This window comes from Prinia subflava, chromosome 7 (genome assembly GCF_021018805.1).
Source record: "Prinia subflava isolate CZ2003 ecotype Zambia chromosome 7, Cam_Psub_1.2, whole genome shotgun sequence".
Lineage (NCBI taxonomy): Eukaryota > Metazoa > Chordata > Aves > Passeriformes > Cisticolidae > Prinia > Prinia subflava.
Genome location: NC_086253.1, coordinates 1,674,877 through 1,696,538, shown reverse-complemented (window position 1 = coordinate 1,696,538; position 21,662 = coordinate 1,674,877). Strand labels below are relative to the sequence as shown.

The window sequence follows — 21,662 nt, the reverse complement described above, 5'->3', positions numbered from 1 at the left end:
TGGATGGATCAAGTTTGTCCCCCTCCAGTGACATCCCTGTCCCTTTCATCCTCCCAGCGCCATTCCGTGTGCCAGGGCTGGATTCCCGGGGTGTGTCCTGAGGCTGCACCTCCCTCTCTGCTGGGCACCTGCTCTGATCCCATCCCAGGGTGGCTGCATCAGTGTCCAGGGTGTTATCCTGGTGTTATCCCGGTGTTATCCCAGTGTCTCCATGCAGGAGTGACTGGGTCAGTGTCTGGTTTTTATCCCGGTGTTATCCTGGTGTTATCCCGGTGTTATCCCTGTGTCCGTGCAGGAGCAACCGGGTCCGTGTCCAGGTTGTTATCCCGGTGTTATCCCAGTCTCCATGCAGGAGTGGCTGGGTCAGTGTCCAGGTTGTTATCCTGGTGTTGTCCCAGTGTTATCCCAGTGTTATCCCGGTCTCCATTCAGGAGGAGCTGGGTCAGTGTCTGGTTTTTATCCCGGTCTTATCCCGGTGTTATTCCGGTGTCCGTGCAGGAGTAGCCGGGTCAGTGTCCAGGTTGTTATCCTGGTTGTTATCCCGGTGTTATCCTGGTCTCCATACAGGAGTGACTGGATCAGTGTCCAGGTTGTTATCCTGGTCTCCATGCAGGAGCAGCCAGGTTAGTATCTGGTTTTTATCCTGGTGTTATGCTGGTGTCTGTGCAGGAGCAGCCAGGTCAGTGTCTGGTTGTTATCCCAGTGTTATCCTGGTGTTATCCCGGTGTTATCCCGGTGTCTGTGCAGGAGCAGCCGGGTCAGTGTCTGGTTTTTATCCCAGTGTTATCCTGGTGTTATCCTGGTGTTATCCCGGTGTCCGTGCAGGAGCAGCCGGGTCAGTGTCTGGTTGTTATCCCGGTGTTATCCCGGTGTTATCCCGGTGTCCGTGCAGGAGCAGCCGGGTCAGTGTCTGGTTGTTATCCCGGTGTTATCCCGGTGTCCGTGCAGGAGCAGCCGGGTCAGTGTCTGGTTGTTATCCCAGTGTTATCCTGGTGTTATCCCGGTGTTATCCCGGTGTCCGTGCAGGAGCAGCCAGGTCAGTGTCTGGTTGTTATCCCGGTGTTATCCCGGTGTCCGTGCAGGAGCAGCCGGGTCAGTGTCTGGTTTTTATCCCGGTGTTATCCCGGTGTCTATGCAGGAGCAGATGGCCCGTTCCAGCCCAGAGCAGGTCCCAGCTGTCTGTAGAACGCAGAGGGGCCACCCCGGGCCCCGTTAATCCTTTAAAGGAAGGGATAATGGGATCAGCTCCAAACCCCCACCTCATCCCAGCTGCCCCAACCGTGTCCCATGGCAGGGCCTGGATGAACCCGGAGCTGATTTTCCAGGCCCTGCTGTCCCTCGGGCCGGGTGACAGCCCTGTGTGGCAGCTCTCTGTGTCCCCAGGAGAGTCTGTGGGGGTTATTTTGATGTGACCCTCTGGGGCCAGGAGCTGAGCAGCATCTGGTGCTGCAAAGGGATAACTCCATGAAAAAGAGCTGGACTTAACCCTGGCATCTCCTCTCCAGTCCCCCCAAGAGCCAGGAATTCTCCCATCTGTGGTGGTGCCACAAACTCCTTCTCATGGATTTAGGATAAAAACCTCCCTTTTACCCCAAAACCTCCCTCACCCATCTCTGAGGAGTTTCAGGGACAGCCTAAGGCACCCGACACCATTTTCCCAGGGTTGAATTGCATTTTCTCCCTGCTGCTGCATTGATTGGATCTTTGTGTGGGATGAGTTGATATATTCTGGATTTAGGGAGCGGAGCTGTGTGCGAGGAGAGGAGCTGGTTCATTAGAGCAGCTCTAATACCCGTAATTATCTTAAACTTAAATCCGTGTGAGCCTGCACGTGGCTCCTCCAGAGATGGACACGGCACTCGGATCTTTCAGGGGCTTAAAGCCACGGATCTGGGCTGATTTCAGCTGGAAATGCTTCATAAGGGGTTCCTTTTCCTGGTGGTTTGGGCGAGGTGTGGTGGGAACAGGAGAGAGATTCTGTTGGAATGGATTTGGATGATGCCAAAAGCTGGGTCTGTGTCAGCTCTGCCTCCTGAAGGGGTTCGTGGTGCTCAGGCTGATGGAGCTCGGGGCTTTAAGAGATGGGATTACAGCTCCCAAAAATATTCCTTGGGAATGCTCCCCTGCCCCCAGCACCTGCCAGCAGCCAGAGGGAGCTGTGGGAGAGCGGATCAGGGAATGGGTTGGGTTAGAGGGACTTTAAAGCCCATCCATGGACACCTCCCGCTATCCCAGTTGGATCCAAGCCCCAAAGCCCAACCTGGCCTTGGGCACTGCCAGGGATCCAGGGGCAGCCACAGCAAAGCTGGGAATTCCAGCCCAGCCCCTCCCCACCCTCCCAGGCAGCAATTCCTGCACAAGATCCCAGCCCAATCTCCCCTTTCCCAGTGGGAGCCATTCCCTGTGTCCTGGCCCTCCATCCCTTGTCCCCAGTCCCTCTGCAGCTCTCCCGGAGCCCCTGCAGGGACTCTGAGGATTCCCTGGATTTTTCCCTTCTCCAGAGGAACATTCCCAGCTCTCCCAGCCTGGCTCCAGAGCAGAAGGGCTCCAGAATTATGGAATGGTTTGGATAGGAAAGGACCTTAAAGCTCATCCAGTTCCATCCCTTGCCCCAGGCAAGAAATCTCCCACTATCCCAAGTTGTTCCAAACTCCATCCAGCCTGGCCTTGGACACTTCCCCCACAGCTGCTGGATTCCCTGATCCAGGGGTTTTTCAGGAATCACATCCCCAGCACAGATCAGCTGGACCTAGGATTGTCCCCAGCATGACAGCCTCGGGGGCTGCTTCCAGGGAATGTCAACCCTTGGGAAAAAAGAGGCCTTTGAAGGGTTTTTCTGGGAGATTGGCAGGATTGTGCTGAGGGTCTGGAGGTAAAATTCCCTCTGTGTGTGGAGGGTTGGATGTGCAGGTGAGCCTGGGGACACCCTGAGCTCCTCTCCCCTCGTATATATTGGAAATATATATTGGAAAATATTGGGAAATAATGCGGTTGGAACGGGAGCTGGATGAGGTCTGTGCTCATGTTACATAATTAACACAATATATGGGATTTAAGATTTGTGCATGTAGATGGGAGCTGCTGTCCTGATCTCCAGCACTCCCTGGGGCAGGACACGGATTCCTGGAGAGTTTGGAGACGGTGCTTGGTGCCATCCTGTGGGTTCCCAGCAGCGTTCTGGTCCAGGGACAGCGGGAAAGCCGGGCAGGAATTGCGGGAATGGTCCTGGCAGGGCAGCGAGGCTCAGGACGCGCCGGGCCCCACCCTGAGTGCCCAGCGCGCTCCGCAGGGGCATTTGTAGGGCGGGGATTTGGGGCAGGGGCTCTCCGAGGCGCGGGGGTCTCTCCGCACCCTCAGCCGTGCAGGGCTGCCCGGGCTCCCGGCGATCCGCCCGTGTCGGCGGGGCTGCCGCGGGATGGCAGCGCGGCAGGATGGTCCCTCCGCCCATCTGTCCGTCCCTCCGGGCTCGGCGCCGTCCATCTGTCCATCCGGGCTCCGCTCCGTCCGTCCCTCCGCTCCCGGGGGATTCGCCCGGCGCTCGCAGCCGCCGCCGCGGGGCGGGTTTGGCTGGGGGATGCCGAGCGCAGCCACGGAGCCGCCCGCACCGGGAGAGCATCGGGTTCGCCCCCGGGGGCTGTCCCGGGGGGCTCTGAGCCGCTGAGAAGCCCCCATCCCCTCCCCGAGCGCGGCATCACATCCGCACCATCCTCATCCCCATCCTCATCCGCACACCGCCGGCTCGGTGCAGCGCCCGGCGGTGCGGCCCCTCCGCGGTGATGTCATGAGCCGCCGGGGCGGTGGTTGGAGCCACCGGCGGAGCGGGGACGAGCGGCCGCGGCCGGGGGGGACTGCCCTGCACCCCCTGAGCCCCCTCCGAGCCCCCGGGCAGGACGTGGCGAGCGGCCGGCGGCGGCCGCGGCCATTTGCCGTGTCCGGCCGTGCTGAGTGACCCGCTGCTCCGTCTCCTCCCGCTCCGGCCGTCCCTGCGCGACGATGAGGCAGGCCCCGGCCACACGCAAGGTACGGTCCGCGCCCGCATCCCCCGGCACCGCATCCCCGCTTCCCACCGCCCCCTCGCTCTTTTTCCCCCGTTTTCCCCGTGTTGATGCAGCCGGGCTGTAATTGGGAGCGTGACGGGCTCGGGGAGGAGGGGGGCGGTGGGTGAGCAGCGGTTCATGGCTGGCTTTGCCTTCCGAGCTCCCGGAGTCCCCTCTCCGTGTCACCCGGCCAATGCAGCGGCTCTGCGGCTCTGCCGGGGCCCTGTCCCCGCTGCCATCCCTGCTCCGGGGGATGCTGATGCCGTCCCTGTCCCCGCTGCCATCCCTGCTCCGGGGGATGCTGATGCTGTCCCTGTCCCCGCTGCCATCCCTGCTCCGGGGGATGCTGATGCCGTCCCTGTCCCCGCTGCCGCTGCCATCCCCTCTGCCTGGGGGTGTCACTGCTGTCCCTGCTGCTGCGTTGTCCCTGCTGCTGGTGCCATCCCCACTCCAGGGGTGCCAGTGCCATCCCTGCTGCTGTCCCTGTCCCCAGTGCTGGTGCCATCCCCACAGCCTGAGAGCGTCAGTGCTGTTCCTGCTGCCGGTGCCATCCCTGCTTCCAGTGCCACCGGTGCCCGCCCTGGGGAAGCTGCGTGTCCGTAATCCCGGTTTTCCTGCTAGCCAGGCTGTTGGGTTCAGCCCTTGGCATTCCCAGAGGCTGGCGGTACCCGGGTCCCTGCCAGGCTGCCATTCCCGCAGGTGACAGTGCGGGCACTGGCCTATATGTTTATTTTTAGTATAACCACGATGTCGCTGCTCAGCTTAAAGAGAAATCCTGGGAATTTGTGGCTGATGGCAGGGAACAGACCCCAGCTGGGCCAGCCGTGCTGGTACCTGGCAGTAAATGCTCCTGATTTACGCCTGCACCTCCCTGAGCTCAGACACCAACGCTCCTCGTCACGTGTCCCTGTTAATCCTCTTCCCCGTGGAAAGTTTCAGGGATGCTGCTTTCCCTCTGCCCCATTGGAGCGGGGAGTGGGGGCTGCTGGTGCTCAGCCCCACGCCTGGATTCCACCCTGCTTTTCCCCTTGCTCCTCTCCTTGCCCAGGGAATCCCGCCTGTCAGACCGGCACTTGCTGGGTGGCACTGGTTGTTTAAAATTCAGAATTCCCAGCAGTATCCCAGGGAACCACACCCTGAGGGGCTCATCCTGCAACTCCAGCAGAGGGGCGGTGTCTCCGAGGGGCCAAATTCCTGAGAATTGAGTGGGATGGCACCAGCATGGACCAGCACTGGGTCAGTGCCTGGGCATCACCTCTGGCACTGCCTGCCCCCACTCAGGAGCTGCTGCCAATGGGAATCCTCCTGGAAAATCTGGGAATCCACAGCAGCAGCAGCCACAGTCTGTGAAGTTCAGACTTGAAGCCTTGAAACTGAACCCAGGAGAAGACTCCAGTGACACTTCCTCTATCCTGCCTGCTGGAAGGTGACATTCACACATTCCTGCTCATCCACGCAACACTCGCTGCTCCTGGCTGGATCAGGATTCCCACCCCTGGAGCAGAACCAAATCAGGAGGGACTTGTGGGACCCCACGTTCAGCGGGCAATGCCGACCCCACCACAGCCAGTCCTTGGTATCCAGGAGGATTTTTCCAGAGTTCCTGCTGCCAGAAGCCGAGTCCATCTCCAAGCGCGCCAGTTCGGAGCCCCCAGTGCTCCCCTGGGAGCAGAGGTTTTGTAATTCCATCAAATATTGATGCAGCAGCATTACACAGCAGAGCCCGGACCTCCAGTGGAACATCCATCCCCAGCAGGGGGGTTGGAACATCCCGGATCCAGGAGGGTCCGGGTGGGGTTGGAGCCTCTGTCCCCAGTGCTGGCACGATGCCAGACACCGGAAAATCCGTGTCCCATCCTGTCACCAGCTTTTTCAGAGCACAGGGATGACCAGCTGGGGACAGATGGACGGACAGGAAGGTGCCACCATGGAGGGGAGCCCTGCCATCCCACATTCCTGATGGAGAGAGTAGCTGGAGAATCCCAGAACATCCCTTTGCCACGGATCCCGGGGGTCTTGGAGCTCCAACTTTCAGTGGTCTGCACGTGGCATCCCATGGAAGGGACCAAAACTCCGAAGGATGCACAAAGCCGGATTATTCCATCATTCCAAAGCTTTAGGGATGGTTACCAGGAGGCTTCTCCCTGGTTTTAGGGTTTGGTGTTGTTTGAGTAGGGGTTTGAGTTGGTGTCCCCCACCCCATGGCCAGGACAAGGCTCAGTGTCCCTCAGTTCAGGGCTTGGTGTCCCCCAGGACAAGGCTCGGTGTCTCCTGGGACAGGGATCACTGTCCCCATCCAGGAACAGGCTCAGTGTCCCCCAGGCAAGGATTTGGTGTCCCCCAGGACAGGACTCAGTCGTCTCAGGTGATATTTCCCCCTGTCCAAGGACTCGGTGGTCGGTGTGGGACCCCCCAGCCCTGCCCCACTCCTGAGTCCCCCCACGTGTGTGGCAGGGAGTGGGGACATCTCCGCCTGTGGAATCCCTGAAGAAGGCGTTTTCCAAGGGGTTCCCAGATTTTTGTTGCTGCTCCATGTTGCTTAGTTGGACTTTAGGAAGATGCTGGAGAGCTCCTGAAGGGCATCCTGAGGGTCTCACCGGAGACTGTGGAACTTTTGCTGCTGTCATTGCATTTTCCTGACAAATTTGGTCACGCAGGAGAAGTTGTGGAAGATGGGATTGTCTTCCCTCGGGACTGACATGGAATGCAGCCTTTGGAAAAAGGCTGGAAGTGAGCAGAGCAGGATTTAGCTGAAGCAGTGCCAGAGGCGATGGGAAGTTTGGAAGTGCAAATACATCCAGGGTTATATTGCAAACAGGGAGATAGAGCTCCGAGGTTTCCTGAGGCCTCGGGAGGGAGCACGGCCGTGTTGGATATCGGCTGGAGCTGCTGGTCCCTGGTGGGCTCTGTGTGCCTCATGTCCCCATCCTGGACATGGGATCATGTGGCAGCGCCATTATCCATCTGTTCTGCTCCTGCTTATTCCCAGCTGGGATTAGGTCATGGAATCAGAAATGAGGGAGAGCGTGGAAGTGCTCCAAGGCTGCAGCTGGACAGATGTTCCCAATGCCCGTGCCGGGGGCTCCTGCCCACCCGCTGCCCCCCTAGACCAGCCTGGTCACTCCTCCTTTTCCATCCATTAGGGATTGTTTTTAAGGGGAAAAATACAAAATAATTTCACGTTTGTCTCTGTTCCAGGCTGGGCCCCGTGGCCTCCCCTCCCTGAGCTGCTGGGAGCTGCTGCATGTGCATGGAGGGGTTGGGGGGTGTCCTGACCCAAAATCATGGATGATTTCATTCCAGCCATGAAAGGAAAAGTCGGGAGTGTGGGATCAGCTCCGTGGTGTCCCTGGAATTTTTGGTTAAACAAAGCAGAGCCTGGGGACTCTGGGGCAGCTGGTCCAGGGTGCTCTGGGCCCTTTGGAAAACCAGAGGGATGAGGAGAAACTCATGTTTAAGATTAAATCCTTTCCACCTCCCACTCTGGGAGTCTCTGGGAAAGGCATGGGAGGTCAAACCCCCCATGCCCATGGAGCCTGGAGTGCCCAGCCAACCTGAACCGGCTTCTGAAGACCAAAATTCCTTGGAAATACAAGGTGGATTTGCTTTGGGGTATCTGTGGGGTTGGGATAGAGGTTCAGGATGTGCCCTCTGTCCCCACACTAGGCTGGAGGGACAGGGACGGGGATTGAGAGTGACCAAGGGCTGTGCTGGCTCTGGGCTTTGCTCCGGTGGTCCCACGGGAGCTGTGCCAGGGGATCCCATGGGAGCTGTGCCAGGGGATCCCATGAGATCTCTGTCTGTGGGTCCCATGGGAGCCGTGCCCATGGGTCCCACCCAGAACAGCCCTTGGAGAGGGTTAACGAGCCCCCTCGCTAACGATGCCGCGCACAGCCGGTGCCACCGGGCACGCCGACAACACCGGGCGCACTAACGATGCCGTGCTGTCTTTTGTCTCCTTTCCCTGCTCTGCCGCTCCGGCCGCCGCCGGCTGTTCTCTGCTCCTCTGTCCCTGTGTGACTGTCTGTCCTCTCTGCTTCCGCTCCCGCCGCCCTCCAGAGCACCGCCCGCCGGCCCAAGGTGAGCACCACGGCGGGGGCACCGAGCGCGGGGGGCACCGGGCACCGGCGGCCCCGCGGGTGCCAGCGCCACTCAGAGCGTTGGGTGTCAGCCCCGCCACACGCGTGGAGCACCGGGTGCTGACAGCGCTGCAGTCGGGAGCCACTGGGTGCCAGCTCCGCTCAAACACAGCCCGATGGGTGGCAACACCATCTCAAACACAGCGTGTTAGGTACCAATGCCACCCAAACACGACCTGTTGGGCGCCAACAGCATTCAAACATGATCCATTGGGTGCCAACAGCACCCAAACGTGATCCATTCATTGCCAACCCCACCCAAACACGACCTGTTGGGTGCCAACACCACCCAAATATGATCCACTCATTGCCAACAGCACCCAAACATGATCCATTCATTGCCAATCCCACCCAAACATGATCCATTGGTTCCCAGTCCTACACAAACATGATCCACTGGGTGCCAACACTACATAAACACGATCCATTCATTGCAAACCCCACTCAAACGTGAGCTGTTGGTTGCCAGCCCCGCTCAGACACAACTCATTGGGTGCCAACCCCACTCAAGCACAATCCATTGGTTCCCAGTCCCACACAAACGTGATCCACTGGGTGCCAACACCACACAAACATGATCCATTCATTGCAAACCCCACTCAAACATGGCTGTTCTTGTGGATGCCAACTCAAACACGATCCACTGGGTGCCAACCCCACTCAAACACAACTCATTCAGTGCCAACCCCATTCCAAAAACATCCATTCATTGCCAGTCCCACTCAAACGTGATCCGTTGGGTGCCAATGCCACCACAAACACGATCCATTTGTACCAACCCCCTTCAAATACGATCCACTGGGTGCCAACCCCACCCAAACAGGATCCACTGGTGGCCAGCTCCACTCCAACCCAACCCATTGGGTGCCAACCGCACTCAAACACGACCATGGGTTCCCAACCCCACCGTGCATTCCCGTTGTCCTTCCACCTCGTTGTGCAGAGCCCAGAGGAGCTCACAGGGGTGATGGAGTCCTCTGGAGCAGGCCCAGATCCTTGGGGACCCTCTCCCAGGATGGAACAGCCGTGGAACAGCGTGAAATCCACGTGGCAGTGCCCAGGCTGTGCCAGGGGTCCCTGCGGGGATTGCTGCTCCCTGACTGACCCAGCTTGTGCCGTGAGATCTGAGTGGGATCTGACAGAGCCTGAGGTGTCAGGCAGGGCTGTGTGGTCCCAGCTGGCCCTCGGGGGCTGCTCCAGCCAGCAGGATTCACCTTGGGAAGGGAGTTGTGGCTTGAAGGGAGGAAATGTGGGAGAGAAATCCTCCAGGATTGGGTTTGGAAATGGAGAACTCCCCTGTGGCAGGGCACTGCAGGGAGGTCTCCGTCCTCACCGGATGCTTCCAGCGCCTCGCCCCAGGCAGGGGTGGATTCCCTCAGCCCCAGGGCTCTGGGATCCCGTCCCAGTCCCTGGGTTTGAACGGTTCTCGTTGATGTCTCTGCAGGGGTGTCCTGTGGGACCTCCTGCTCCTTCGGCCTCACACCTGCGCTGGGCGGGGAGGAGGAGTTGGGATCCTGGAGTCATGGAATGGGTTGGGTTGGAAGAGACCTAGAGCCCATCCAGCTCCACCCAGGAGCACCTCCCACTGTCCCAGGTTGCTCCAAGCCCCGTCCAGCCTGGCCTTGGGCACTTACAGGGATCCAGGGGCAGCCACAGCTTCTCTGGGCACCCTGTGCCAGGGCCTGCCCACCCTCACAGCCTGGAATTCCTTCCCAGTATCCCATCTAACTCTGCTCCTTCTGAGGGATCTGTGACCCCAAAAGCACCAGGAACAACAAAGATCTTTGTTTTGAGTTGTATCTGGAAGAAAGCACGTAGGGCTCGGTGACACCCAGAAATTCCCTGTTTTCTGTGCCTGGGAGAACTGGGATCATCCCAGGAGGGCAGGCTGGGCCTATCCAAGAGGTGCTGGACTTGCTGCAGTGGAGCCAACTGGGATTTGCCTCCATTTTGGGGAAAATAAGGGCAGAGGGTGAATGTTTCTCCTTCCCAGCTGTGCCCGTGGGTGAAACCACACACCTGGTGAACCCTCAGGGCACCAAAAATCCCATTTCCAGGAATAAAATTAAGTCAGGAAATTTAATTTACACAGGTAGAGGTGAGTGGTCCAGAAACAGGGATTGTGAGGAGACCAGTGGGGGACAGCTGGTGCTTCCCCCACCCCTTTTCCCACTGCCTGGGTTCAGACAGTGATTAATTAACACCTCATAAGCGCTAATGAAGCAGCACCAGGCCCCACCGGACTTGGGGAATTCACTCCGTGTTGATTTTCTTGTTGCTGCCCTAAAACTGGGTTCTGATCTTGGTGGGCTCTGAGGTTTTGCTGTCTCGCCCTCTGGAGCTGGGACCTTTAATCCCATAATCCTGGACAGGTTTGGGCTGGGAGGGCCCTTGGAGATCATCCAGTGCCATCCCCTGCCAGGGCAGGGCCACCTCCCACTGTCCCAGGGTGCTCCAAGCCCTGTCCAGCCTGGCCTTGGACACTTCCAGGGATGTGAGGCAGCCACAGCAAATGTGGGAAACGTGGAGACCTTCCCCAGTGGATTATCCATGGATTCTCTCCAAGCCCAGCTCCTCCAGAGCAGAATTCCTGGGGGTCCTGCAGTGACACAAGCCAGGGACTCCCCACTCCAGGTTTCCCCGCTGGCAATGAGAATCCAGGAGTTCACAGAGGTGCCATCCCTCGGGGTGCCCCCCTGATCCCCCACCCCGCCGGTGTCTTGCAGCCCACCCGGACCCCCACATCATCGGCGTCCGGCGGCACGGCCGGGCCCTCGGGCTCGGCCTCGGCGTCGGGCGGGGAGATGAGCAGCAGCGAGCCCGGCACGCCCGCCCAGACCCCGCTGGTGGCCCCCGTCATCCCCACGCCCTCGCTGGGCTCCCCGGGGGCGCCCCCCGTGCCCTCGCCCACCAAGGTGAGCCGTGCCCAGGTGAGCGCTGGGGCTCCCCGGAGGGCAGGAGGGAAAATGCCCCTGGCACTGGGAGGAGGAAGAGGAGGAGGAGGAGGTGCCCTGGAGGGTCACTGGGCTGTGGGAGGAGCATTGGGACATTTCGGGGCTGGCCAGGACAGGGGCAGGGGCAGCACAGCTGGGAGGCCACTTCCAAAGGGAATTCCCAGTGCAGCTCCATCCCTTCCCAGATCCCTGTGGGACACGGGTGGCATCGGAGCAGCTTGGCAGAGTTGAGGCTCTGAGTCAGAGCTTGATCCTGTTAAATCCACAGGGCCCAGTTGGCGACACCCACTGGTGCTGGGAGGACTGGGGTGGGGGGACCAGCAGGGAGCTACTGGGGGCCCTCCTGCCTTGGGAGGCAAAGCAGGATCCTCTGCATTTTTTATTGGAAAGATCCAATATTTCCTAAATTCAGGCATTTTTAATCATTACTGAGTTAATCCTGTTTTGATCTTTAAAATACTTTTTCATCACTTCCACCTTGCTTTGATTAATGAGTTAATTAGAGCTTGGGAGAGATTTGGGGCACAAGGCCAGGGAGGGAAGAGCGGGAGAGGCTTTGGGACTGTGTGTGGAAGGGAGAGCTGGAGAAGGCAGGGTGGGAATAGGGGATGTCCCCACCCATGTCCCCATTCCCAGAGCTCTCTGGTTTTTGTAACTGGGTGCAGAAGTGGCTTTTTTGGGGACAGCAGAATGTCCAGCCTGGGAAAGCAGCAGAGGAGGAATCCATGGGAGGTTCCAGATTTTTCCAAGACCTGTTCCTTGCTGTTACCCAGCTTTGGGATTTGAAGCTTTAGCCCCTGTGCTGATTCCAGGGAGGGAGGTCACATCCCTTTGTCCCTGCAGCCCTTCCTCTGGGAATGCTGGCATCAGCCTTTCCCTGCCCTGGGAGCTGAGCTGTTGGAAAAGGACATGGATCAATTCTCCCTGGGGGGAGATCACCTGGGAATGGTGCTGCAGTGGGATCAGGCAGCCACAGCTTCTCTGGGCGACCTGTGCCAGGGCTTCCCCACCCTCCCAGCCAGGAATTCCTTCCCAATATCCCATCTAATCCTGCTCTCTGCAGTGGGAAGCCATTCCCCCTTGTCATGGTGCTCCAGGCCGTTGTCCTGAGTCTCTCTCTTCTCACACTGCCCCAATATCGATGACAAAAGTCAGGCCGGGTTCCGTGGGCTTCCAGGAACATCCCCGGAGCTCTGTCCAAAGGATGTCCCTGCTCCTTCCCTAATTCTTGTCTCGGTGCTGTAGGAGGAGGAGAATCTCCGTGCTCAGGTCAGGGACCTTGAGGAGAAGCTGGAGACGCTGAAAATCAAGCGGAATGAGGACAAGGCGAAGCTCAAGGAGCTGGAGAAGTACAAGATCCAGCTGGAGCAGGTGCAGGAATGGAAGAGCAAAATGCAGGAGCAGCAGGCTGAGCTCCAGAAGCGCCTGAAGGAGGCCAAGAAGGTGAGTGAGTGTCCCTGGGCATGGGGCAATGCCCGGAGAGGTGACTCCAGCGGGAATTCCAGCCCTGACAAACCTTTCTGGGAGGAAATTTTCCCAATATCCAACTAAACCTCCCCTGGTGGAACTCGAGGTGTTTTCCTCTGCTCCGAATCGACATCAGGTGTATTTGGGAATCAGGCTGAGCCAAAGTGGGACTTTGGGTTCCTTATTCCCTCTCTTTCCAGGTGCTTCCCTCTTCCTTCTCTCTTCCCTCTGTCTCTCCAGGTGCTTCTTTCTTCCCTCTCTCTCTCCAGGAATTCCAGGTGCTTCCCTTTCCCCCTCCCCTGTGCCTGCAGCTCCCAGGACTCCACCCAAGCAGCCAAGGAGCGTTTCCTTCTCCCTGCCCTACTTTTCCACGGTGGATTCCTGGTTCCTCTCCACAGGGATTTATCTGTCTGCTCCAGTATTCCCTGTCTCCTCACCTGCAGATGGTTTTCCTGCCAGGCTCTCTGGGTGTGGAGCAGGGAAGAGGGGAGTGGGACACCCTGGAGCGCTGGGCCATCCCAAATAAACTGTTTTCCATTGGGTTGAGGGACAATAATTTCCCAATTTCCCAAGGGCTGCTGTGGGGTCTCTCCAGGATTGTGGGGTGCCCTGACCTGCTGTTCCTGCCCACAGGAAGCCAAGGATGCCCTGGAGGCCAAGGAGAGGTACATGGAGGAGATGGCGGACACGGCCGACGCCATCGAGATGGCCACGCTGGACAAGGAGATGGCCGAGGAGCGCGCAGAGTCCCTGCAGCAGGAGGTGGATTCCCTCAAGGAGAAGGTGGAATACCTCACCATGGACCTGGAGATCCTCAAGCACGAGATCGAGGAGAAAGGTGGGAAGGGAGAGGGGCTTTGGGCTTGCAGAATGGGGCTGGGGTTAGGTGGGATATTGGGAAGTTCTTCTCTGTGAGGGTCTTGAGACCCTGGAATGAATTTTTTTAGAGAAGCTGTTGCTGCTCCATCCCTGGAAGTGTCCAAAGCCAGGTTGGATGGGGCTTGGAGCACCCTGGGATAGTGGAAGGTGTCCCTGCCCATGTCAGGGGGTGGGAATGGGTGGGATTTAAGGTCCGTTCCTGCCCAAACCAGTCTGGGATTCTGATTCTTCCCTTTGTCCGCAGGCTCTGACGGAGCAGCATCCAGCTACCAGGTCAAACAGCTGGAGGAGCAGAACGCCAGGCTCAAGGAGGCTCTTGTCAGGTGGGAGCCCAGCTGTGCTTCCCAAAATTCCTTCCCAGGCCTCTTGTGCCCCCTCAGTCCGAGAGCACCAATCCCAATCCTTCCCTAGAGCAGCCCCTGTCATTCCTGCAGGGGTCTGGGATCTTTGCCGAGCTCTTAAAGCATCCACAGGGAAAGGGGAGTCACAGGGGATTGGTGGGGAGGGGACAAGATGAGCCACTCCAGACCCTTCCCATGCCTCATTCCTGATGGATATGGTGCTCATTATCCCAGCCCTGGGGTTTACCTTTCCCTGGATGATCCCCCCTTCCAGGGCTTGGGGCTCCAGGGCTTTTCATTCGGGAAACCATAGCCAAGAACTTGAGGCGGAACCCATCCCTTGCTGTAAATGGGCTGAATTTTGGGAACGTTGCTCCTGTCCCCACCCGGGAGGGGCTGATGGGGATGGATGAGCTCCGTTATCCCGGGTGGAGCGGGCGGGGGGCTCCTGGCTCTGCTGGTGCCCCCAGGAGCAGCGCCCAGGGAGGGAGCGGGCGCTCCTGGGCTGGCCCTGACGGGAGCCGTGGCTGTCCCAGGATGCGAGACCTGTCAGCCTCGGAGAAGCAGGAGCACGTGAAGCTCCAGAAGCAGATGGAGAAGAAGAACACGGAGCTGGAGTCGCTGCGGCAGCAGCGGGAGAAGCTGCAGGAGGAGGTGAAGCAGGCGGAGAAGACGGTGGATGAGCTCAAGGAGCAGGTGAGGGACAGGTGGGATGGGACATTTGGGGCCGTTCGGGGACATGCGGGGCAGTTTGGGGACTCCCAGAGAGCCACGTGCAGTGATCCCACTGCAGGGACCAGCACTCCCGGTCCCATATTCCCTAATTCCAAACCCTGCTCGGCAGCGGGGCTGTGCTGGGCTCTGCCTGGATGTGGGTGACTCCTGTGCCCACCCATCCCTCCTTCCTGCCGGGATGAGGATGAGCCTTCCTCAGGAAGCCCCCAGGAGGGATCCCTGTTCCTGCAATCCCTCCAGGCGGGGTCACACCTGCCGTGGCTCAGGTGGGCTCCAGGCAGAGCAGAGCCCCCAAAATGCTCATTTCTCCACTAAAACTGTCTGTGCCACCACGTGCCAGGATGGACTGGGATGTGTGTCCTGGCAGGGGATGGATTGGGATGTGTGTCCTGGTACATGGATGGGTTGGGATGTGTGTCCTGGTGGACTGGACTGGGTGGACTGGGATGTGTGTCCTGGCAGGTGGATGCAGCACTGGGCGCTGAGGAGATGGTGGAGACGCTGACAGAGAGGAACCTGGATCTGGAGGAGAAGGTCCGGGAGCTGCGTGAGACTGTCGGGGACCTGGTAAGGCAGAATTCCCTGGATAACCACTCCAGGGGACAGCATGGGGGCTGGAATGACGGAGGGATTCGGGGACGCTCTCGGGGGCGCTGGGACACGCCTGAGCCACAGCGTGTGACTTTGTCCCCCGGTGCCACCCCCGCAGGAAGCCATGAACGAGATGAACGACGAGCTGCAGGAGAACGCCCGGGAGACGGAGCTGGAGCTGCGGGAGCAGCTGGACATGGCCACGGCGCGCGTGCGCCAGGCCGAGAAGCGCGTGGAGGCCGCGCAGGAGACCGTGGCCGACTACCAGCAGACCATCAAAAAGTACCGGGAGCTCACGGCTCACCTGCAGGTGAGGCCCCTTGGACACCCCCAGTGCTCCTGGAGATCACCTGGAGGGCGGGAGAGCCATGAGTTTGGAGCCCTTCTGCTGTAGAGCTGGGCTGGGAGAGCTGGGGGTGTTCACCCAAAGAAGGGAAGGATCCAGGGAGAGCTCAGAGCCCCTTGCAGGGCCTAAAGGGGCTCCAGAAGAGCTGGGGAGGGACTGGGGACAAGGGATGGAGGGACAGGACAAGGAGGAATGGCTTCCTACTGCAAGAGAGCAGGGTTAGATGGGAGATTGGGAAGGAATTCTTCCCTGGGAGGGTGGGGAGGCCCTGGAATGGATTTCCCAGAGAAACTCTGGAATCCCCTGGGAATGTCCTGTGGACCTGGGCATGGCAGGACACGGCTTGGGGCCGAGTGGATTCCTCGTGGAGCTTCCACCATGACCTCCCCAGTAACTTCTCCATCAGGGACAGGCTGGGAGAGCTGGGAATGTCCACCCTGGAGAAGGGAAGGCTTCAAGGAGACCTCAGAGCCCCTTCCAGTTCCTAAAGGACAGCTGGAGACAGACTTGGGCCAGGGGAACGGGACATAGGGAATGGCTTCCCACTGGAAAAGCAGAGATTTAGATGGGATATTGGGAAAAAATTCTTCCCTGTGGGGGCTATCCCAGCCCTGGGCTCAGGTCTCCTGGCAGGGAAGGGAGCTGGGGAACGAGCCCGTGGATATTCCTGGACTGGAACTCGCTTGGTGCCTCTCCCTCCCCTCCGCCTTCCCTGGGTGTTGCACAGGGAGGAGGTGCTGGGGAGGGCCCTGCTGAGGGTGTGGGGTCCCTGATCCCCGTGTCCCATGTCCCATGTCCCCGTGGCCAGGACGTGAACCGGGAGCTGATGAGCCAGCAGGAGGCGTCTGCGGAGAGGCAGCAGCAGCCGCCCCCGGAGATGTTCGACTTCAAGATCAAATTTGCAGAGACGAAAGCCCACGCCAAGGTAGGGCCAGCAGGAGACCTGGGCGGGCTTATCCATGCCCTGGGACAGGCTCCAGGGTATTCTGTTGAGTTGTGGCTGTCCCTGGATCCCTGGAAGTGTCCAAGGCCAGGCTGGACAGGGCTTGGAGCAGCCTGGGACAGTGGGAGGTGTCCCTGCCCATGGCACAGGGTGGCACAGGATGGGCTTTGAGGTCCTTCCAACCCAAACCATTCCATGATTTTGGAGCCCTTCTGCTCTGGAGCCAGGCTGGGAGAGCTGGGAATGTTCACTTGGAGAAGGGAAGGCTCCAGGGAGAGCTCAGAGCCCCTTGCAGGCCTAAAGGGGCTTCAAGAGAGCTGGAGAGGGACTGGGGGCGAGGGATGGAGGGAGAGGACACAGGGAATGGCTTCCTACTGCCAGAGGGCAGGGGTAGATATTGGGAAGGAATTCTTCTGGGAGGGTGGGGAGGCTCCAGAATGGATTTCCCAGAGCAACTCTGGCTACCCCACCCCTGGCAGAGTGTCCAAGGCCAGCCTGGAGCCCCCTGGGCTAGCATGAGGTGTCCCTGGGTTGGCTGGGAGACCCCAGACAGGCGCTGGGGCATTCCCCAGGGAGCAGCAATCCCTGGATGTCCCCTGGGCGGGCTGTGACCTCGGTGTCCCCGCAGGCCATCGAGATGGAGCTGCGGCAGATGGAGGTGCAGCAGGCCAATCGCCACGTGTCGCTGCTCACCTCCTTCATGCCCGACAGCTTCCTGCGGCACGGCGGCGACCACGACTGCGTCCTGGTGCTGCTGCTCATCCCACGCCTCATCTGCAAGGTGGGGCGGGCCCGGGAGGGCTGGGAACCGCCCCTGTGTCCCGGGGGAATGGGGGGGTTTGAGTGTTTGCCATTCCCAAAGTTCTTCACCAGCCCTGGAGGGATACTGGGAAAATTCCTTCTGGAAAGGGGTGTCCAGCCCGGGCACAGCTGCTCAGGGCAGGGGTGGGGTCCCCATTCCTGGGGGTTTGACAGCTCTGTGGATGTGGCACTTGGGGACACTTGGGGTCAGTGGCAGTGCTGGGGGAACAGTTGGGCCCAATGGTCTTAAGGGACTTTTCTATGATTCCAAAATTATAAATATAAATAGAAATAGAAATAGAAATAGAAATAGAAATAATATAAAAATATACAAACATGCAAATGTAAATATATAAATATATAAGTATACAAATATATAAGTATACAAATATATAAACAATAAATATATAGGTATATAAGTAAATAAGTATATATAACTATATAACTGTATAACCGTGTAACTATATAACTGTATAACTATATAAATATATAACTGTATAACTATATAACTATATAACTATATAACTATAGTTATATATAACTATATAACTATATAAATATGTAAATATATGACTAATTCCATGATTCCACCATTGTAAAACGGTCTGGGAGAAGAGGAGGGGAGGAAGCAGCCAGGGGTGGTCACTCAGTGGTGGGAGCGCTCAGCCGCGGTGCCAGTGGTCACTTTGCAAGGACAGGTCACCTTTTGGGGGTGCAGGGGCTGTTACCCGTGGCTCAGCAGGGCAGAGCAGGGAGGCACGGGATGCCCTGAAGGATTTCCCTGCCCTCCCCAGGCCGAGCTCATCAGCAAACAGGCGCAGGAGAGGTTCGAGCTGAGCGAGAGCTGCGCGGAGCGGGCGGGGCTGCGAGGAGCCCCGGGGGAGCAGCTCAGCTTCGCCGCCGGCCTCGTCTACTCCCTGAGCCTGCTGCAGGCCACGCTGCACAAATACGAGCAGTGAGTGCCCCCCTTCCCTTCCCTTCCCTTCCCTTCCCTTCCCTTCCCTTCCCTTCCCTTCCCTTCCCTTCCCTTCCCTTCCCTTCCCTTCCCTTCCCTTCCCTTCCCTTCCCTTCCCTTCCCTTCCCTTCCCTTCCCTTCCCTTCCCTTCCCTTCCCTTCCCTTCCCTTCCCTTCCCTTCCCTTCCCTTCCCTTCCCTTCCCTTCCCTTCCCTTCCCTTCCCTTCCCTTCCCTTCCCTTCCCTTCCCTTCCCTTCCCTTCCCTTCCCTTCCCTTCCCTTCCCTCCGTGGAGTTCCAGGGATTTGGGGAGCCAGGCCTGGAAAGGGTGGTGGGGTCACTTTTACTGCCTTGCCATGGGTTGATTTCTCTGTGACCCTCCTTGTGTGTCTTTCCCAGGGAATGGTATGGGAGGGGATTCTGGGAGCTGCGCTAGGAAAAAAAATAAAAGCAATGGGATCCCTTTTTCCATGACCTCTCTGTGTTCCCCAAGAGATCACACGGGATCTTGGGAGCTGGGTTTGAAAAAAGCTGTGGGATCCCTTTCTGCATGACCTCCCTGTGTCCCTCTCAAAGGGTGACACGGGAAGGGATTTTGAGACCCAGGCTAGAAAAAACCAGCAGAATCCCCTTGTTCCCTTGTGAGGATCTCCTTCTCCATGACTTCTCTGTGTTTTTCCCAAGGGGTGACATGGGAAGGGATTTGGGGAGCCAGGCTAGAAAAAAGCAGTGGGATCCCCTTATTCCTTTATGAGGATCCCCTTCTCTGTGACCTCTCCGTGTCCTTCCCAAGGGGTGACATGAGAAGGGATTTGGGAGCCAGGCTAAAAAGAAGGCTGGGTTCCCTTTCTCCTTCCCAAGAGATGACACATGAGGGAATTTTGGGGAGCCAGGCTTTGAAGAATCAGCAGGATCCCCTTATTCCTTTGTGAGGGGTGACATCTCTGTGAACTCCCCGATGTCCCTGTCACGGCTGTGTCCCTGTCCCCTGGCCAGCAGCCCCTCAGGGCTCCGATTTCCCATGTCCTGCCTGGAGATGCACCCAGCCCTTGTCCCTGTGCCCTCAGGGCCCTGAGCCGCTGCAGTGTGGAGGTGTACAAGAAGGTGGGGACCCTGTACCCCGAGATGAGCGTCCACGAGCGCTCCCTGGACTTCCTGATCGAGCTGCTCCACAAGGACCAGCTGGACGAGACCGTCAACGTGGAGCCGCTCACCAAAGCCATCAAGTACTACCAGGTGGGGCTGGGGGTGACACTGGGGCAGGTGTCACCTCACCTGTTGGACATCCGGCCCTTGGCCCGTGGAACAGCTGGGATTTAGCTCCTTTTGGCAGCCCTTTGCTTTGGGTGTTGTCACCCAGGTGACAGTGGCTGTGTCCCCGGGGGATGTGGTTCTCCCACATTCCTCCCTTCCATCCTGCTGACCTGTGGAATTAAGCACCACCAGGTCCTTGGGCTACTCTTGTTGCTTCCATTTAAAAAATGGCCCAAACCCTCAAAATCAGGGGTTTTTTTTGAGTGGATGTTTCCATGTGTGCCAACACCTGTGGATGCTGATCCTGCCATTCCCACAGCACCTCTACAGCATCCACCTGGCCGACCAGGCTGAGGACTGCACCCTGCAGCTGGCCGACCACATCAAGGTGAGTGGGGACAACCCTCATCCCTCTTTTTGTGTCCCCCAGGATCCCTGTGGGAGGGGAGGTGGCCCTGCTGCCACTGCCCAGTGCAGCCACTCTTCCCCAGCGGTGGCACTGGGGTCAGGGAATGGGGATGAGAAGAGCAGGAATGGGAATGTGGACACCCTCATGTCTCAGGGTGGGGGCTGTATCCTGGATTTCCCAAGGGAAGAACCAGCATCCTGCACACCCTGGGTAAAACCAAAATAGACCAAGAATTGCCTCAACCAGTTTCCCTGCTCCTGAAAATGCTGGGCTGGTGGCAGGGTCCACCCTGGAATCCCTGGGACTGAAGCCCCAGTGTGCCCTGAGACCCCTCCTGTCCCTGCCCCTGCGCTGAGGGTCCCTGTGCCTGTGCCCACAGTTCACCCAGAGTGCCTTGGACTGCATGGGGGTGGAGGTGTGCCGGCTGCGGGCCTTCCTCCAGGTAGGATCTTCCTCCAGGTAGGATCTTCCTCCAGGTAGGATCTTCCTCCAGGCAGCACCTGCCAGGATGGCTGGGCACCTACCAGCTTCCTGCTGTCCCCGTGTCCCTCTGTCTGGGATCCCTTCTTGTCCCTGTCTGATGTCCTGCTCTGTCTCCATGTCCCTCTAAAATCCCTCTCTCTCCTCATGTCCCTCTGAGGTCCCTCTCTGTCCCTGTGTCTGTCAGAGCTCCCTCTGGCCAAGGTCCCTCTGTGTCCCCGTGTCCCTCAGGTCCCTCTCTCTAAGGTCCCTCTGTGTCCCCATGTCCCTCTGAGGTCTCTCTCTTCTCCTGTGTCCCTCTGAGATCCCTCCATCTAGGGATCCCTTTGTGTCCCCATGTCCCTCTGTTCCCGTGTCCCTCTGAGATCCATCGAGGTCCCTCTGTCCCTGTGTCCGTCCCTGTCCCTGTGCCCCTCCCTGTCCCCGTGTCCCTCTGATGTCCCCGTGTCCCTCTGATGTCCCTGTGCCCCTCCCTGTCCCTGTGCCCCTCCCTGTCCCCATGTCCCTCTGATGTCCCTGTGTGTCCCCAGGCCGGGCAGGAGGCGGCCGACCTGGCCATCCTGCTCAAGGACCTGGAGACGTCGTGCAGCGACATTCGGCAGTTCTGCAAGAAGATCCGGCGCCGCATGCCGGGCACGGACGCGCCGGGAATCCCCGCGGCCCTGGGCTTCGGAGCGCAGGTGACGGGGCAGGGACACCCTCAGGCACAAACTGGAAGCTGTGGGATGCACTGGGCTGGCAGCAGACGCCGCGGGGAGGCTGGGCAGCAGCTCAGGGCACAGGGGGGTGGTGTGAGCTGAGGTCACGGGATCAGGGGCTGCTTTAGGTTGGAAAATGCCTCGGAGATCCCTGAGTCCAACCCCAAGTGCCACATCCCTGTGGATGTTAAATCCCCCCAGGGATGGGGACTTTCCCCTGTCCTGGGCAGCTGTGCCAGGGTGGGACAGCCCTTCCCAGGAGGAATTTTCCCATTATCCAACCTGGCCCAGCCTGAGGCCGTTCCCTCTCCTCCTGTCCCTGTTCCCTGGGATAAGATCCCAAATCCACCCCATGGCTGTCCTCTCCTGTCAGGACTTGTGCAGAGCCACAGGATCCCCCTGATCCCCCTTTTCTCCAGGCTGAGCCCCTTCCCAGCTCCCTCAGCCCCTCCTGGAGCTCCTTCCCTGAACACCACGGATGTGGCACCTGGATTTTGTGTTCCCATCTGGGATGGAGCCCTGGATTCACACCCCAGACCTGTTTCCCCTCCACCTCCCCGTTATTCCCCCCAATCCCGGGACGCGTGTGGATTCCGGGAGCCCCCCGTGTCCGTGCCTTTCCCGCTGATCCCCGTT

At 58.9% G+C, this 21,662-nt stretch overlaps 1 protein-coding gene across 3 annotated transcripts in view; it reads left to right on the top strand.

Moving 5' to 3' along the window:
• Window positions 1-21,662, top strand: part of DCTN1 (dynactin subunit 1) — a 51,175-nt gene that overhangs the window by 22,525 nt on the left and 6,988 nt on the right. For 2 of the 3 annotated variants that reach the window (XM_063401306.1, XM_063401304.1), the window contains exons 5-18: window positions 10,903-11,106; window positions 12,376-12,573; window positions 13,231-13,435; window positions 13,721-13,799; window positions 14,354-14,513; window positions 15,015-15,119; window positions 15,262-15,453; window positions 16,298-16,414; window positions 17,061-17,213; window positions 18,028-18,188; window positions 19,253-19,421; window positions 19,759-19,827; window positions 20,228-20,290; window positions 20,859-21,008. In XM_063401306.1, coding sequence (XP_063257376.1) covers window positions 10,903-11,106; window positions 12,376-12,573; window positions 13,231-13,435; window positions 13,721-13,799; window positions 14,354-14,513; window positions 15,015-15,119; window positions 15,262-15,453; window positions 16,298-16,414; window positions 17,061-17,213; window positions 18,028-18,188; window positions 19,253-19,421; window positions 19,759-19,827; window positions 20,228-20,290; window positions 20,859-21,008 — 2,025 coding nt within the window. The remainder of the gene's footprint in view (window positions 1-10,902; window positions 11,107-12,375; window positions 12,574-13,230; window positions 13,436-13,720; window positions 13,800-14,353; window positions 14,514-15,014; window positions 15,120-15,261; window positions 15,454-16,297; window positions 16,415-17,060; window positions 17,214-18,027; window positions 18,189-19,252; window positions 19,422-19,758; window positions 19,828-20,227; window positions 20,291-20,858; window positions 21,009-21,662) is intronic. The other variant, XM_063401305.1, reaches the window with a different exon arrangement.